The sequence below is a fragment of the Oreochromis niloticus genome, linkage group LG8, assembly GCF_001858045.2.
Source record: "Oreochromis niloticus isolate F11D_XX linkage group LG8, O_niloticus_UMD_NMBU, whole genome shotgun sequence".
Classification (NCBI taxonomy): domain Eukaryota; kingdom Metazoa; phylum Chordata; class Actinopteri; order Cichliformes; family Cichlidae; genus Oreochromis; species Oreochromis niloticus.
Genome location: NC_031973.2, coordinates 22,031,756 through 22,046,190, shown reverse-complemented (window position 1 = coordinate 22,046,190; position 14,435 = coordinate 22,031,756). Strand labels below are relative to the sequence as shown.

Genomic DNA, 14,435 nt, shown 5'->3' with positions numbered 1-14,435 from the left:
TGATTGACCTCTTGCACAGCCCTTCACCTTTTGGAATACAGTTTGTATCTAAATTTCGTGAATTGGTACATTAATTCACAAAATACATTCGTATATTATTCCTCCTTTATTAATGTAAAACAGGGGCGGATTGCTCTATTTTTTGGCACTACTGTACTCCTTCTTCTTATGTAAGTCTCATTAAGGCTTCTGGAAAAATGAGTTAATTTGTCACACAATACCTTATCCTTCTGGTCTTATCATCACTGTAAAGGGATTCAGGCAAATTAAACTCCCATCACTCCTCTGTCCACGTCTGTTACGAGTACCATTCCTCCACCGCTGTAAGTTCATAACCAGAACGTTTGGCCTTGAAGCATGAAGAACACAAGGTCCTGCAACAGAGACTGAGCCTCTTTCCTTTTGGCCACTTCATCCTTTGCACAGATGGTTTTCTTCTGGGAAAAGGTGTTGAGTGAGAGCTGAAAAGGCTGGTTTATGGCATTTAAAGAGCCCAAGAATACTGAAGACCGTTCATGCTGTTCTTCCAAGAACCACTGGGGCCATGAGTGCAATGAGCAACGCAACAGGAATGAATGTGAGGATAATTGGGTTTTATTTTTCTGTCTTGAGACCTCAGATTCAGAATCTTTACATTTACGGATACGAATAATGAAGAAATTTGGCAGCTCTGCAGTGTGGCACATGGTAAGTGAATTAGCAATGCAACAACTGAACCTGGCAGTTAGCAATGCTCATTCACCACAACTTCTTAAACTTTGCTTCTTGATTTTCACCTTTACTTTCTTTGCTTTTAAAATTTAAACAACTCGCTAACTTCCTTTGTAACTTGTCAGACTGCTAGCTAGCTAGCACCAAACATTAGCAACAGTACACCAAGAGAAATACGTGATAATCAGCAAATGTGCTGCAATATCAAATTTGCAGATGATATGTTTTTTAATGCTTTCAGAGAATGGGCCTAGGGTGAGCTATGCACTTCAAATGTCTTGCGAGCTCGACGTCCTCTTTAGCCACAATACTTTTAATTGGCCGTGCTGTTGATGTAGTGTGTAGCCAGATGTAAATGGGTGTAACCAAGTGTGAAATTGGTGTTGCTGAGAAGGAACACATGCACGAGACACATTACCTTTCCCAGGATAGGTGGATCCCGTCAGTGTGTGGACAACTCCCACTGGGGGGAACTAAGAGAACATGAGAGCTGTAAATCGCATCTAATGAAATAATTGCTGAACCCTTTGACACCAATCACAGAGCTTATCATCATCCAGCAGATGTATAAACGGTCATTTTTGTGCTAGGGGGACATAAACAAGTGACAAACCAACCTTCTCATTGCCATTTGATAATGTTTAAATACCGTATCTCTTTCTTCTTAGCTTTGACACATGAGCTATTGGATTCCTGTCATCAAAATGAATAAATCTTTCATGATCCTTTCCGCCTCATGGACTGCGACAACCGCAGCTCTGGCTCCAGCTTGGGTCTCGTCGGTCCTCTCGTTAGGCTGTTTTGCTTTCTTAAAGAGATGTATGATGAGGATTTCCGTTGAAAGAGCAGCTGAATTTCTCCCTTGAGTTCCAGACAGGTTCAGGGCGACCTCCCACACCGAACGGTGTTGACACATTACGAACTAGCCGAGTAATTCTCCCATTTCCTTTGATTCTCACGCTTTCCCTCAAAATGTGTCTGTGTGTGCACGTATGAATACGCGCCCACTTAGCCCTTCACCCTCTATTCATCTATTTGACATATTGAACTGTTTTTTTCTTCTCTTTTGACTGCTTCCTTTTTACTGACATCCCCTCCATTACCGTTTCAGTCTTCTCTGCCATTTTGACTCCCCCAGAAATGTGGATTTCTTTGGCAAACACCTCCATTAGGATGTGCAATTACCGATGTTTTCATTTTTAAATATTGTCCCATTTTGGTCAGGATATAATTATAATTAGGATTTCCTTTTCCACTCGCCAGTAATAAGTCAAATTTGATGATTTCCCTTTTATATTTCAAGCAGAGCTGGAGGGCTTTTTCCAAGCACAGAGTTTGTGTCGCTGGATGCTTGGCACCGCAGCCATGGTGATGGATTTGAAACCCTTCTCAAAAACAACACAGCTTACCTTTAATCGCGACGGCCCACTTTACACATTAGCACAATCAATTTAATTGGGGAAATAGCTGAGCGAGAGGTGACATCAAAGACGCAGGCAAGCAGCCAAACTCATGCAATCACCCGGCATCCATTGCTGCCTCTCGATGAGGCTGTGTGTCACGGTAGCTACAGTGGAAAATGTGAATCCCGCACAATGTCCTTTAATAGACAAGCGAGCTCTTTGAGGCATGCCGGCCTGCGTTATGGTGCCTATTTGTCTTGGTGGAGTTTTTATCAGGTTATTTTCAGGGCTATAGAACTCAAAGATGTGTTAGTCTCTCCACAGGAGACACTAACTGATGAGAGTGATGAGAGTGAAAATGTGCACACTTTGAAGGTTAAAGTGTGGACCAGCTTTGTTTTCCAGGAAGCAGAGCTTAACCTTAAAGCAATATTACTTTTTGGAGCCTCAAGTGCCACATTATAAAACTGACTCTTAGCAAGCATGCCTGGTGTCATTCATTTATTGCCAAGTTTCTGGCCACACACAAACATGAACACAAACACACACAGTTTAGGTCCATTATTCATGCTCTGTTTTACTCTCCACCAAGTTTGGGGAAATATCTACTAAATGTTCGACTGTCTTCATCGGCTAATAATGTCCTTAGCTGCTGAACCTTGCCACAGAGAAGTGTGCAGAAACCATAAGATGTAAAAATATAAATGATTTTTTAAGGAATATTATTTAGTTAGTTATTTAACCCATCTTTATTCAAAAGTAAAATTATTCTTTAATGCTATAGTCTGTGCTAAGTAAAATTCATGATATAATCAGGTCTGCAGCATAAAACTGTATATAAAAGATGGAAGTTACTACTATTGGTTTTGCATTGTCATTTTGAATTAAACCACAAGTAGTGTGTCAGAAATGTCACTGTTGTTTTTGGACTTATGTTTCAAAGTCTCCAGTTTAGCATTTTGGTTCTCTCCATCCGCCTGGGGGGTTTGTCAGCTGATTGGCTAGTTTGGTTAGCAAAGCAGCATCCTTAACCTGCTGTTAAATGGGATGCTAACCTTTACCTGCAGAAAGAAAGAAAGAAAACAAGCTTTAAAAAAAAAAGCTAAGCAGCCAAAAGCTAAATGTACTCCCATTACAAACTGAATTGATCGTTTAATTCACCCCCAAGCAGTCACGGCAGACGGCTGCCCCTCCAGTGCCTGGTCCTGGCAGTAGGTTCTTCCTGTTAAAACAGAGTTTTTCCTTCCCGCTGTCACCAAGTGCTTGCTCACAGGGGGTCTTCTGATTATTACAATGATTATAGCAATCATGATTATCACAACAAGCTTTAATACCATTTACACATGTGTCTTGTATGAAAAATTTACCATTCATACGATGTCACATGATTGTGGATATTACCCATATGACCAAAATTGGCTTTAGATGTTGGCTTTGTTTTTGTTTTCCACCTTTGGAGGTTGTTGCATTCAGCTGTCGCTTTTTATTATGGGCATTCCAAGAAACTATTCCTAAAGAAAATCTAACAAAATAGGGTTACTTTATTAACTTGGAACACCTGCTTCCAGAAACAGCAACTCTGGTAATGCTTTTACTGCTAAAACTGGGAATGTCACTCATTAATGGTTGTTACCTTTTGTTTTTCAAATCCAACAAAGTGTGACTGAAAGAAATGTTCCCTGCTGTGTAGAGTCATGCACAAGATCCAAATGTATGGAAAACGTATGTGAGGATTTTTTTTATTATTAGTACACCACAACACAAGGGTTAGAAAACATCTGAAAGGCCGCACAAATCCTTCTCCAGCCCGTCTTTCACTGATCCGTCATCACCACGAGCAGTGACCTTAGCAGAGGCTGCAGAGGTCAACACCACGCTGTCCATCTCCGTTACTCAGTTCATGAATAAACAGAGGCCAGTGTATGGGCGTACACGTCTGCTAGGGCGATTACACGCACGCAGAAACATACGCATGCATGCTCATACATCCTCGTGCCGATTTCACTGGCATAATTAGAAACATTTGGGATCATTTGCAAAGAGAACACAAGCTCTGATGGGATCCAGATGCACTACTGGGTTTCACTGAAAATACAGGAACCCTTATTTATGAGGGGCCTTTGCTGGCTCCTCACCCAGGGAAGTGTGTGTGTTTGTGTGTGTGCTGCCCGGTTTGTTCATATAGTAAATGGGTGTTTGGGAGCAGATCATCCGTATTCAGGTCATACTCAGTTTAATGGCTTTTGTTTTTGTGAAAAAATGAAGGTTTGCATTTCTCAAAATTTCACTTAAATTGCAAAAAGAAGCAGAAGTTAGTGGATCACAGAAATGCCTGACGACGGTTACGTCCCTCTGAATGAAATTATCCTGTTATTTCAAGAGGTTTGCTTCAGTCCTCTTCTTTTTTGATGTCAGAGATCTCGTTTGCTGTGGAGAAAAATAAAACAAACCGTTATGAACTAAATCATAACACAAGACTCAGTACTAGTGATCTCCGGTGCAAGGCAAAGACAGTGTTGTTACATGTAGCACAATGCTTCCACCTTGTGGAAAAGATATGAACAAACACTTTAAGATCAGTGGGAGCTGATAGATCTCACAGTGGGGTATTGGCAGGAGAATTATGATGAAGCCTAATATTAAAATGTGAATAATTCTTGAAAGTGTTAAATGTGATTAGGGTCAGATGAGAGATGGACAGCGTAAGGTATACATCTTTACAAAAAAAATAATTGTGTGCACAACTTTGAATTTATTTTGGGTGTTCTCTAATCCACATAGGCCCAAAAGGACACACACACTCTCACTAATATTTGGGTAAATGTTCCTTCGCAAGCTGCACCTTGACTACATGCTTTTTCTGGAGGGTTCTGGTCGCTCTTCATATTTAAATTGGTTGGTTTCCTGACACCAACCAAGCTTTTAAGCATAGTCGAAAATTTTTAATAGGGTTGAGTGTGGGGCTTTTAAAAAGGCCATTCCAGAAGCTCAATGTTAGTCTGCCTTATCCATTCCAAAACTGATGTGTGTTTGGGATCATTGTCCTGCTGGAAAACCCAATTGTGTGCAATTCTCAACCATCCAGCTGTTGATTTGAGGAGCTAGAGATTGAAGAATATGGAAGTAGTCCCCCACCTTCGTTATTCCATCCACTTTTTTATGTGCCAGTACCATTGCACCAAAACAGCTGATGATCGAACCACCATGCTTGACAGCTGGTACACTGTTCGTATGTTTGAAGAACTCATTCTTTATTCCTTAAACATACCTTTTGTCATTTTGACTGAATAACTCAATCTTTGTCTCATCTGACGATAAAACTTTTCCCCAGAAGGTGTTTGACTTTTTATCTGGGTAGCTGCAAATTTCAGTTAAGCTTGAAGGTGCTGGGGTTTCTTTCTTGCTCAGCAAGAAATGTAAAACTTGCTTCACTGTGAACACTGTGTTCCAGCATTTTCCAGTTCATGGCAGATGTTGAGTTTCTCCTAATTTTCTGTCATCTAGGGATTTGGATCTTCTTCCAGACAAAGTGGAAAAAAATCCAAATAATGTGTGCTTGTGTACAGTTGTTTGAACCGATGATCTTGAAATCTGAACTTATTTAAAAATGGTTCAGAGACCGTCGGAAGCTGTGCAAAGCTACAGTTCTCTCTTTTATTCACTGGGTTGCCTGGAGTTTCCCATTGTTCTGAGTATTGGTCCTATCATGTTCTGGAGTCTGTGTTTAAGCTTAAGTTTATTAATATTCTGTGGTTTTGTTTATTTTGGATTGTTTGTGATTATCCCTAGTGTTTTGTGTCCTCTGTGCTCTCCTGTTCCACGTTTCAAGTTCCTATGTTCTGTCTCCCAGTCTGTGTTAAGTTTGCGTGTTTAGAATTTCGTCAGTGTGTTTCCTGTTTTATTTTGAAGGTCCGTTTCTCTTGTCAGTGTTTCTATTTTCGCTTCCCCTTGCCTCATTATGTCCAATTAATCCCAGCCGTGTCTCCCATTCCCTGATTGCCCTGTGTGTATTTAAGCCCTGTGTTTTCTCATGTGCATTGGTGGTTCGTCTGTGTTCCTTCCCTGCCTCATTCTGTTATCTCCCCGCGTCTCCCTGCATCCTCATTTCCGGTCGGTGTTTTGTTAGTTTCTCCCAGTATAGGTTCCTTAGCTTCTCTTTCTCGCCTGCTATGTTTTTGTTTGTTTCACTTACCGGTTTAATAAAGTTCACCTGCATCTGACGCTGCCTGCATCTTGGGTCCTACTTTCAACCTCCACTCGTCTGCCGCTGCAGACGTGACAGGTTAATCCAATAAATGCTGTCAAAGAGAAACTACCAGTTGTAGTCAGTCATAATCAATAACAAGAAGTTAATAGACATTGCTGAGTGAAATTATATATATTAAGTGGGTGTATTTATATATTTGAGCCTCTTTGCACACTTTTAATCCTTTGAGGATTAGAAAAAATCCCAAATAAATTCAAACATGTGCTCTGATTCTTGTCTTTCTTTTTAATGACATTAAAGATGTATGCTGTTTAGTCATTCCATACTGAAAAAAGAATTTAAAAAATAATTTTACAGAAATTATGTGCACAGTCTAAGTGTAACAATCGACATCAGCATAACATTATTATTTCTCATTATCCAGACACTCACCTATACATCAGATATTCTGTCCAGAAATAGCCGTACTGTCTCCAGCCTCTCTGCTCTTCTATCCCGTCTTTATTTCTTTGAAAAACAAAGATAAACTTTCATTATTAGTTAGAAGCACAGCCTCTTAATCTAATAAAAGTTACATTCATGTCATGACATGTTATGTAAGATGTTAGTGTTAGCAACATTATGCCAAATTACAATGTTTTGCGTTAGGGTTAGTTATGTAAGAGCAGTGTTTATCCCTGTGGACTATCAAACACCATTAAACAGACTTTCTAGTGTCTTTCTGACAGTGATAAAAAGTGACAGTGTAATCACATATGACAAAACTCCCACAGGCTTTTTATCACAGTGTTGCTGTCAAGTCACATCAGCTGACGCTGTGGAACATTCCTGACCTTTCTACAGTGTTGGAGTCCATTTATGAGATCAGCTTAATGTTCCTGTCAACTGATCAAAACAGCTTTATCGGCCGTTCTCCCTTCAGTCTCCGTCGCCACTTCCTGCTTTGTTCTAAAGCACACAGTTGCTTCAGACGATGCCGGGGCTGTGTAACAATGAGGTCACTCATGAGCCAGTGAACTGATCAATTGTAGGAAGAATCCCTGGTAAAAAGGCAAATAAGTGGGTGAAGTCGGTGCACGTAGTAAGATGTACGTGCATGTGTGTCAGAGTGTATATTTACCTGGTGGAGGACGACAGAGGGTCAGCTGGACTTCAGGTGGGGAAGTTTTGAAAAGCTTTAGCACCTTCTGCAGGATGAAATTTGACAACAAATGAAAATGCATGCAGATATTTGTGAGACTTTAATCATCGTATATACTGCATACAAACCCAGTTCATTAGCATTTGTACAGCTATATAAAACTCATCGTATCAAAAGACTATATCTGATTTGAATGGAAGAAAATCAAAGCCCACTAACAAAACTAGCAAACACAGGTGATTAAACGTAAATGGACGGTTCACACCAAATTAACAAATCTTCCCTCTCGCCTGCAGTGCTGTTTATCCTGCAGATTGTTTTGGTGTGAGCTGTCCACTTTTGTAGATATCAGCTATAAAAATGTCAGCCTCCTCTTGAATATAACAGAACTAAATTGTACTTGCCTTGTGCTGCTCAAAGCACCAAAAAAGTACATTTGAAAACCTCAGCAGTGATGTCTCTTTCCAGAAATCATGACCCAGTTACTCAAAAAGATTCGGAAGTAAATCTCAATGAAAATATACCACTACAGCCCCAAGGGTGAATTTGCATTCTGAGTTTGGGTTAAACTGCCTACTTTAATTTAGCATCTGCACATACTGGATAGGACAGATCCTTGAGCGACTGGCCGTTGATGGCCAGCAGGACATCTCCCTCCTGGATTCTGCCGCTCTGCTCAGCAGGCTGACCCGGGAAGAGCTGCTTTATCCGGACGAGGCTCCCAAAATCTCGGGTGGGTGGGTCCAGCTCGCACATTAGGAAGCTGAAGCCCAGCCCATTCTCATTCTTGATCAGAGTCACTTCCTTGGTGTTGTCTTTGAGGTCGAGCATAGGGGCGGTAATGGGATAATGATAATGTAAAGCATTGGAAGGGCAAAGGAGAAGAAGAGGGAAGATACAAGAGTGTGTAGTAAATACCTTCATTCAATAACGTCCCTGTTAATTCATGTTGCTTAAATGCTTACAACTATGTTACACCAACTCCTAAAAGTTCACTTATTCACCTATTCCTTTTTCCTTTTTTTCCTCTCAGGAAGATTATGTGATAGGCCAGTCTGAATTGAGAAGCTGGGGTCTGAAAGTATATATGGAGGGACTGCGGGATGTTGGGGGTTGGGGATGGGTCGGTTGGTTGGTATGTGTTTTGGAAGTTGCTGCTTCTGTAGTGATTAGAAGACAATAAACTGATATTGTTTGCTCTTCAGTCAAGTCAGAGTGATGTTCCTGTTTTCCCCACTACACCTTTCTGTGTCACAGTTTTTATAAAGATGGTGGTCCCTCCTGACTTACTACATGAAACGTCTCATTGATGTGCTTGCCATTAAGCGTTTCTCATCAAGAACTAAGTCATGTTGTGCTTGGGGATTAAATACTGATTTCAACTGATACAAATTGAATTTATACTATATGATGTGTCTTTTCTGGATTTTGGGTTAACATTCTCAATTTCTTAATTAAAATTAAAACACCATAAGAATTAGAGACTGTTTATTTCTTTGCAAATGAGCAATGTAAGTGAAACTTGCAGATTCAGCGGGGGATGAAATTATTATTTCCCCCGCTGCACATATACGTGTGTATATAAATGTTAATTTCTAAACCTGAGCTGAGGTGTCGTACCATCAGTAACAAAGCTGTACTCGTTGGGCCGATCAGATATCGTGTTTAAAGTAGTGCTCACAGATGAGGAGTTGTTGAGTCTTAGCTGGCTGGTAGATGAACTCAGGCTCGGATTGGATACAGTGCTGCTGGTGTCAGCAATAAGAGAGACCCTGGGTAGGTTGACCAACTCCCTCTCCACAACCAAGGACACTACCTATGATAGAAGAAGAGAGGACAAGATTGGGATTTAGTAGTTGTTTCTCACATTGACATCCACAAATCCACATCATTAGTATGGCTAAATCATAAGTCACCATTAAATGCAGACACTGGTAATCTTTGGTCCCTTGTTGTCACGTTTCATTAATTTACCTCCCCAGTTTTACTTAAGCACTCCACAGCCTGCTGGTAGGTGAAGCCCTGGAAGTTAGTGCCGTCGATCTCCAACAGTCTGTCACCTGAAAATGAAAGAGTTAAGAAACACTTAACTCTTACTATAACACTTCTTCTTTTTACAATTACAAATGTGTGATATTGTAGTTTTGACTCCTTTGTGCCTCTGTGTTATGTGCTTTTGTAATTTATTTGATTAAACCATTAGGTTTTAGCATTACTTGATTTAACACAGAGTGTAATACCTATATGCAAACGTCCGTCTCTCTCAGCAGCCCCTCCTGGAACAAGGCTCTTGATGTAGATTCCTCCATTAGGAAGGTTAGTGTTGATGCCACCCTAAACCATCATTAACAGAAGACCTTAGTTTAACTTGATGACAACATAGATATGCTGATAATTATACCGTGATATACTGATAATAAAGTTGCTTAATAAGGTTAAATTTGAATAAAATAGGAGAGCAACCTCTGTGACAGATTCTCAGCATACTCCAGTCAATCTGGGTCAGTCTCTTTGCAATGGGGAACTCAACTCAGCTGACTGTCAGCTGGTTGTATCCTGGTTATTTTCCTAAATATTCCATTCTGCGTGCTTTTATTGAAGAACATTTATTAAAGGAGCTTTCACTACTGAAGTACTTTACAGTGTGGTATTGCTCACTTTTCCAGTTCAGATCAGGTCAAGAAAGGTAACTCTCTCTAATCCTGTCAGAGCATAGATGTTAATCAGATTGGGTGCAGTCTACTGCTGGAGATGAGCTGCTGTGCTAATTGTCCTCCATGACTGTTAAGCCTAATGTTTTTAATCGAATTATTGCCTTCTTAACACATTAGTTAGATGCATACAGGCTGTTGGACGCTAATACCAAAAAAGCTATTTCCAAAATCTCATTTTGTAATCAACATCTTAAAAATGAGCAATTTCCTGCCCAACCTGTTCATTCTATATTCATTCATGTCACAAACTTACAGATATGCTAATGCCCAGATTTCCTGATATCTTCCTGAGCTCCATGCTGATCTCTTCCGGCTTCACGCAGTTCATAGATGATGACAGAGAACAGCTATCCTGAACATAACACAGACAATAACAACACAAAGTCTGTCTTATCACCTGAAGTATGCTTAAAGAGGTTGTTAAACAGATATTTAGCAATTAACTTTGCAGAATTATCACAGTTTAAATCTCTAAACTGCTTGGATGTTACCTGTGTACTGAGAATTCGAACTTCAGGGGGGAAGTGTAGTTTCTTGCTGGTCTTTGGCGTCATCATTACTGACACAATCTCATCGAGGCTATCATCTCTGGATCGTCCATCTGTCATTGGTGTTGTCTGAGATATATATTTTTTCAACCCAGGAGAACGAAAATTATTACTGCTGGGACTGATGGGAACTGTGGATAATGGCAGAGACACTGTAAGAAAGAGAAGAGGTATTCAAAGAATCGTAAATGAAAACGTACAGGATAATTTTGCAACAGCAAAGATCGTGGTAGTGCAAAAACTTTTTAAACCCTACTTTAGGTGAAAAAGTAGGGTTTAGAAAAATATAGTGCATCAAAATAACTGCCCAAAATTGTTAACTATGATGACTGTAAGAGGGCAGCACTTGCTTCTTAAAGTAGTTTAGCTAGGGTGACCAACCGTCCTCTTTTCCCCGGACATGTCCACTGTTCTGTCCGAGGCGTCTGGGGGGATTTTCGAGATTGATGAAAATGTCCGGGTTTTCCTATAGGCCTACAGAGGGCCCCATTCTTAACACGTGTGACGTCATCCCCGAGCTGCTGCTTTGTGGGTGGTTTTTCTGCGCTCACAGACAGGACAGACAGCGCGCACCAGCGAGCCTGGTGATGTTTCAAAGATGCCGAAGTGCAAGCGCATCTTTTCAGACGAACTGCAAAAGAAATTTCCCTTGTACCGTCCCGGTCGGAATAAACGGGAGGCGGAGTGCACCGTGTGCAGAGCTGGCACATATGTTTGTGTGTCTAACAAAGGTGCCGGAGATCTTGTTGCTCACATGGACACTGAAAAACATAAAAAGGCTGTGTGAGGCGAAACTTTATCTTGTAGGTTGACTGAGTTCTTTGTTACACCTGTGAAAAACCAGGATGCTGCTGTGTCTGCAGCAGAAGGTGCACTGGCATTTCATACTGTGAAGCATCACAATAGCTACAGATCCATGGATTGCACTAATGTGTTGCTAAAAAGAGCATTTCCAGACTCTAACACAGCTAAAAAGTTCAGCAGTGCCTGCACCAAGACTGAAGCTATTGTCAATGGTGTGATAGCGCCACATTCAGTGGAAGTCACCCGTGAAGCTCTTAATGAAATCCAGTAATGTGGCATTTCTACAGGCGGAAGTAACCATGGAGCAGAGAAAATATTCCCAATCATAATTCAGTACTTTGACTGGAAGCATGGTGGCGTGCAAACAAAATTAATTGAGGTTAGAAACACGCAAAATGAGACAGGAAAACCATTGCACAATACCTCACTGAAACACTGGCAAAAAACAAATTGTCTGTTGGGTTTACTGGAGACAGCTGCAACACAAATTTCGGAGGAATCTGTGATGAAGGAGGAAAGAATGTGTTTGCCAATTTAAAGAGGTTACTTCAGAACAAGAATCTGATTGGTGTGGCATGCCCAGCACACCTTTTGAATTACTGTGTTCATCATGGGGTAGACACAATAGACATTGAGATTGAGAACATCATGTTCAAAATCTATCAGTATTTCCACATTTACACAGTGCGCACTGAGAACCTGAAGAAGTACTGTGAATTTGTTGATATTAAATACAGAGAAATACTTTCTCACAGCAAGACAAGGTGGCTGTCATTGCTCCCAGGCATTGAAAGGATGATACAGATGATTCTAGTTTTAAAGGCATTCTTTCTCTCTCAGCAAAAGCCACCCATTGTGATCAAGAAGTTTTTTGAAAATGACTTCAGTGAGATCTACCTCCGGCACATGCACTCACTCATGTCTGTGTTCCACACAAACATTCAAGAAATGGAAAAAGAAAACCTGTCCATTATGGAGGTTAAAAAAATATTGAACGGTGTCCACACCATTCTTCTTGAACGCAAGAGCAAAAATTTCATGTCGCTTAAAGTTAAAGGACTACTGGCACAAAAGTGTAAAGATGGACTTGGTAAGGAATGTGACCAGTTCTGTGCTGATGTTCAAGGCCTGTACAGTGCCTGTCTGGAGTATCTTGAGAAGTGGATGGCTCCCATGAAAGAGTTTTCAACATTTATGTGGATGGATCTGAGTGAGCCACCAGACTGGAATGATGTTGAAGTCTGCATCAAGTACCTAGGAGAGAAGGGCGTAGCAAATGATGATGTCAAATGCTTTGACCAGGTCACCAATCTGAAGAAATTCACAGAGAGGTGCAACAGTGATGAGGACTTCAGTGGACTACCAGTGAACCAGAAGTGGGCCAAATATTTTGAGAAGGCCAAAAGCATCACATGTTGCTCAGAATTACTGAAGATTGCACAGTCTTTGCACTTACCTCACAAAGTGCAAATGTTGAACGGGTTTTCTCACTAATGCAGAGCCAGTGGACTAAGGAGAGGAACCAGCTTTCTGTCGAGTCACTAAAGGGGATTCTGTTTGTGCAATATAATTTCAAAGACACTTCTTCCAAAGACTTTCATTCTTATTTGTTGAGCAAACAAAAACTGCTGAGAAAGATCTGCTCCAAAGACAAATATGGATGCCCAGAAAAGGAGGATGAAGAAAACAAATGACTTTTCTTCTTAAATAGATGTCATATGACTGCTGCTTTGTAATATTACAGTGAGAAGAAAGAATACTTGTGTTGGAAACATAGTTCAGATTTTTGTTTGTTCAGTAAAACTTCAAAGGAGGAGGAAATATTTTGTTACTGGTCATTTTTCTTATACAGATGAGGCATTATTTCTGTACCCTTATTTAATTCCAAAGGTTTTTCAGTTATTTTTTTGCAAAGAGATGGTATCATTTAAATATGTTAAAATTTTCTTTAAGTAAACGGTATTATTAAAGTTCTTCATGACTGGGCCAAGTGTCCCCTTTTTTGGAAATCAAAATATGGTCACCCTAGATTAGCTTGAGCCTGCAGCCAGTTAGCTTAGATTAGCACAGGAACAGCAGAAAATATAGCTTTTAAGCAAAGTTTGACAAAAATACACAAAGCCAGGTTTTGCTGTTTTCTTTTGTTTTTTTATTTATCTAAGCTAGCTAGTTGCTAGTTTTTACCTTTCTAAAAAAATACATACATTGGGTACCAAGTCCCATGTACGATTGAAGTAGCATCGAGTGCGAGAGCAGCTAACCTGAAAGATAGGATCTTCCTGAAGCTGGAAACCTGGACCCGCTGTAGACAATTACCAAGATCCCTACTCTAATCATCACAGAGACTAATCTGCTGATCTACACCATGGTAGCAATGATCACAGAGATGCTTTGGTAGGATGAACAGCCACAAGGGGCAGTACCCTAGAGGCCACAGTCAAGGTAGCACAAAGGGAAGTTAGCCAACTCTTGGACTTGCAGAAAGGTGTCATGAAGAAAAAAGAGGTGCCTGAGAAGTACAGCAAGCTGCCTATAGCTGAGGCCTTGGAAACTACAAAGCAAAGACTCACAGCCTTGGCCAGCTGCTTGAAGAGATATACCAGGGAGATGGAGACAGGAAAATAAACCAGCTGTAATCCACTATACCATCCAAGGTATACTCTCAGTGGCAGGAGAACAATATGAAAACAGCCCCACCAAGACTGGAGATGGAGTAATACTGGAAGAGCATATGGGAGAAGAACAGTGCTCAGTAGCTAGTGGACCAAAGAGCAGACCACAGCAACCTCCCTGAACAGGGTCCAGTAACCATCACAGAGGCAGATATCCAAGAAAGGGTCACATTGTGAAGAATTACAGCACTAGGCCCTGATATAATTCACGCCTACTGCCTGAAGAAGCTGACTG

The 14,435-nt window shown here is 40.7% G+C and overlaps 1 protein-coding gene across 6 annotated transcripts in view; it reads right to left on the bottom strand.

The window, feature by feature from the left end:
• Positions 1 to 3,778: 3,778 nt before the first annotated feature.
• The window catches only part of frmpd2 (FERM and PDZ domain containing 2), a 30,521-nt gene continuing 19,864 nt past the window's right edge, over positions 3,779 to 14,435 (bottom strand). Inside the window, exons 21-31 of one of the 6 annotated variants that reach the window (XM_013273356.2) lie at positions 10,668 to 10,876; positions 10,430 to 10,528; positions 9,703 to 9,796; positions 9,437 to 9,522; positions 9,083 to 9,278; positions 8,063 to 8,277; positions 7,442 to 7,508; positions 7,155 to 7,361; positions 6,754 to 6,828; positions 6,307 to 6,381; positions 3,779 to 4,541 (exon numbers count right to left, since the gene is read on the bottom strand). In XM_013273356.2, coding sequence (XP_013128810.1) covers positions 7,324 to 7,361; positions 7,442 to 7,508; positions 8,063 to 8,277; positions 9,083 to 9,278; positions 9,437 to 9,522; positions 9,703 to 9,796; positions 10,430 to 10,528; positions 10,668 to 10,876 — 1,004 coding nt within the window. In that variant the 3' untranslated portion in view covers positions 3,779 to 4,541; positions 6,307 to 6,381; positions 6,754 to 6,828; positions 7,155 to 7,323. Of the gene's footprint in view, positions 4,542 to 6,306; positions 6,413 to 6,753; positions 6,829 to 7,154; positions 7,362 to 7,441; positions 7,509 to 8,062; positions 8,278 to 9,082; positions 9,279 to 9,378; positions 9,523 to 9,702; positions 9,797 to 10,429; positions 10,529 to 10,667; positions 10,877 to 14,435 lie in introns of those variants that run through there. The other 5 variants (XM_025909608.1, XM_025909609.1, XM_025909607.1 and 2 more) reach the window with 5 other exon arrangements.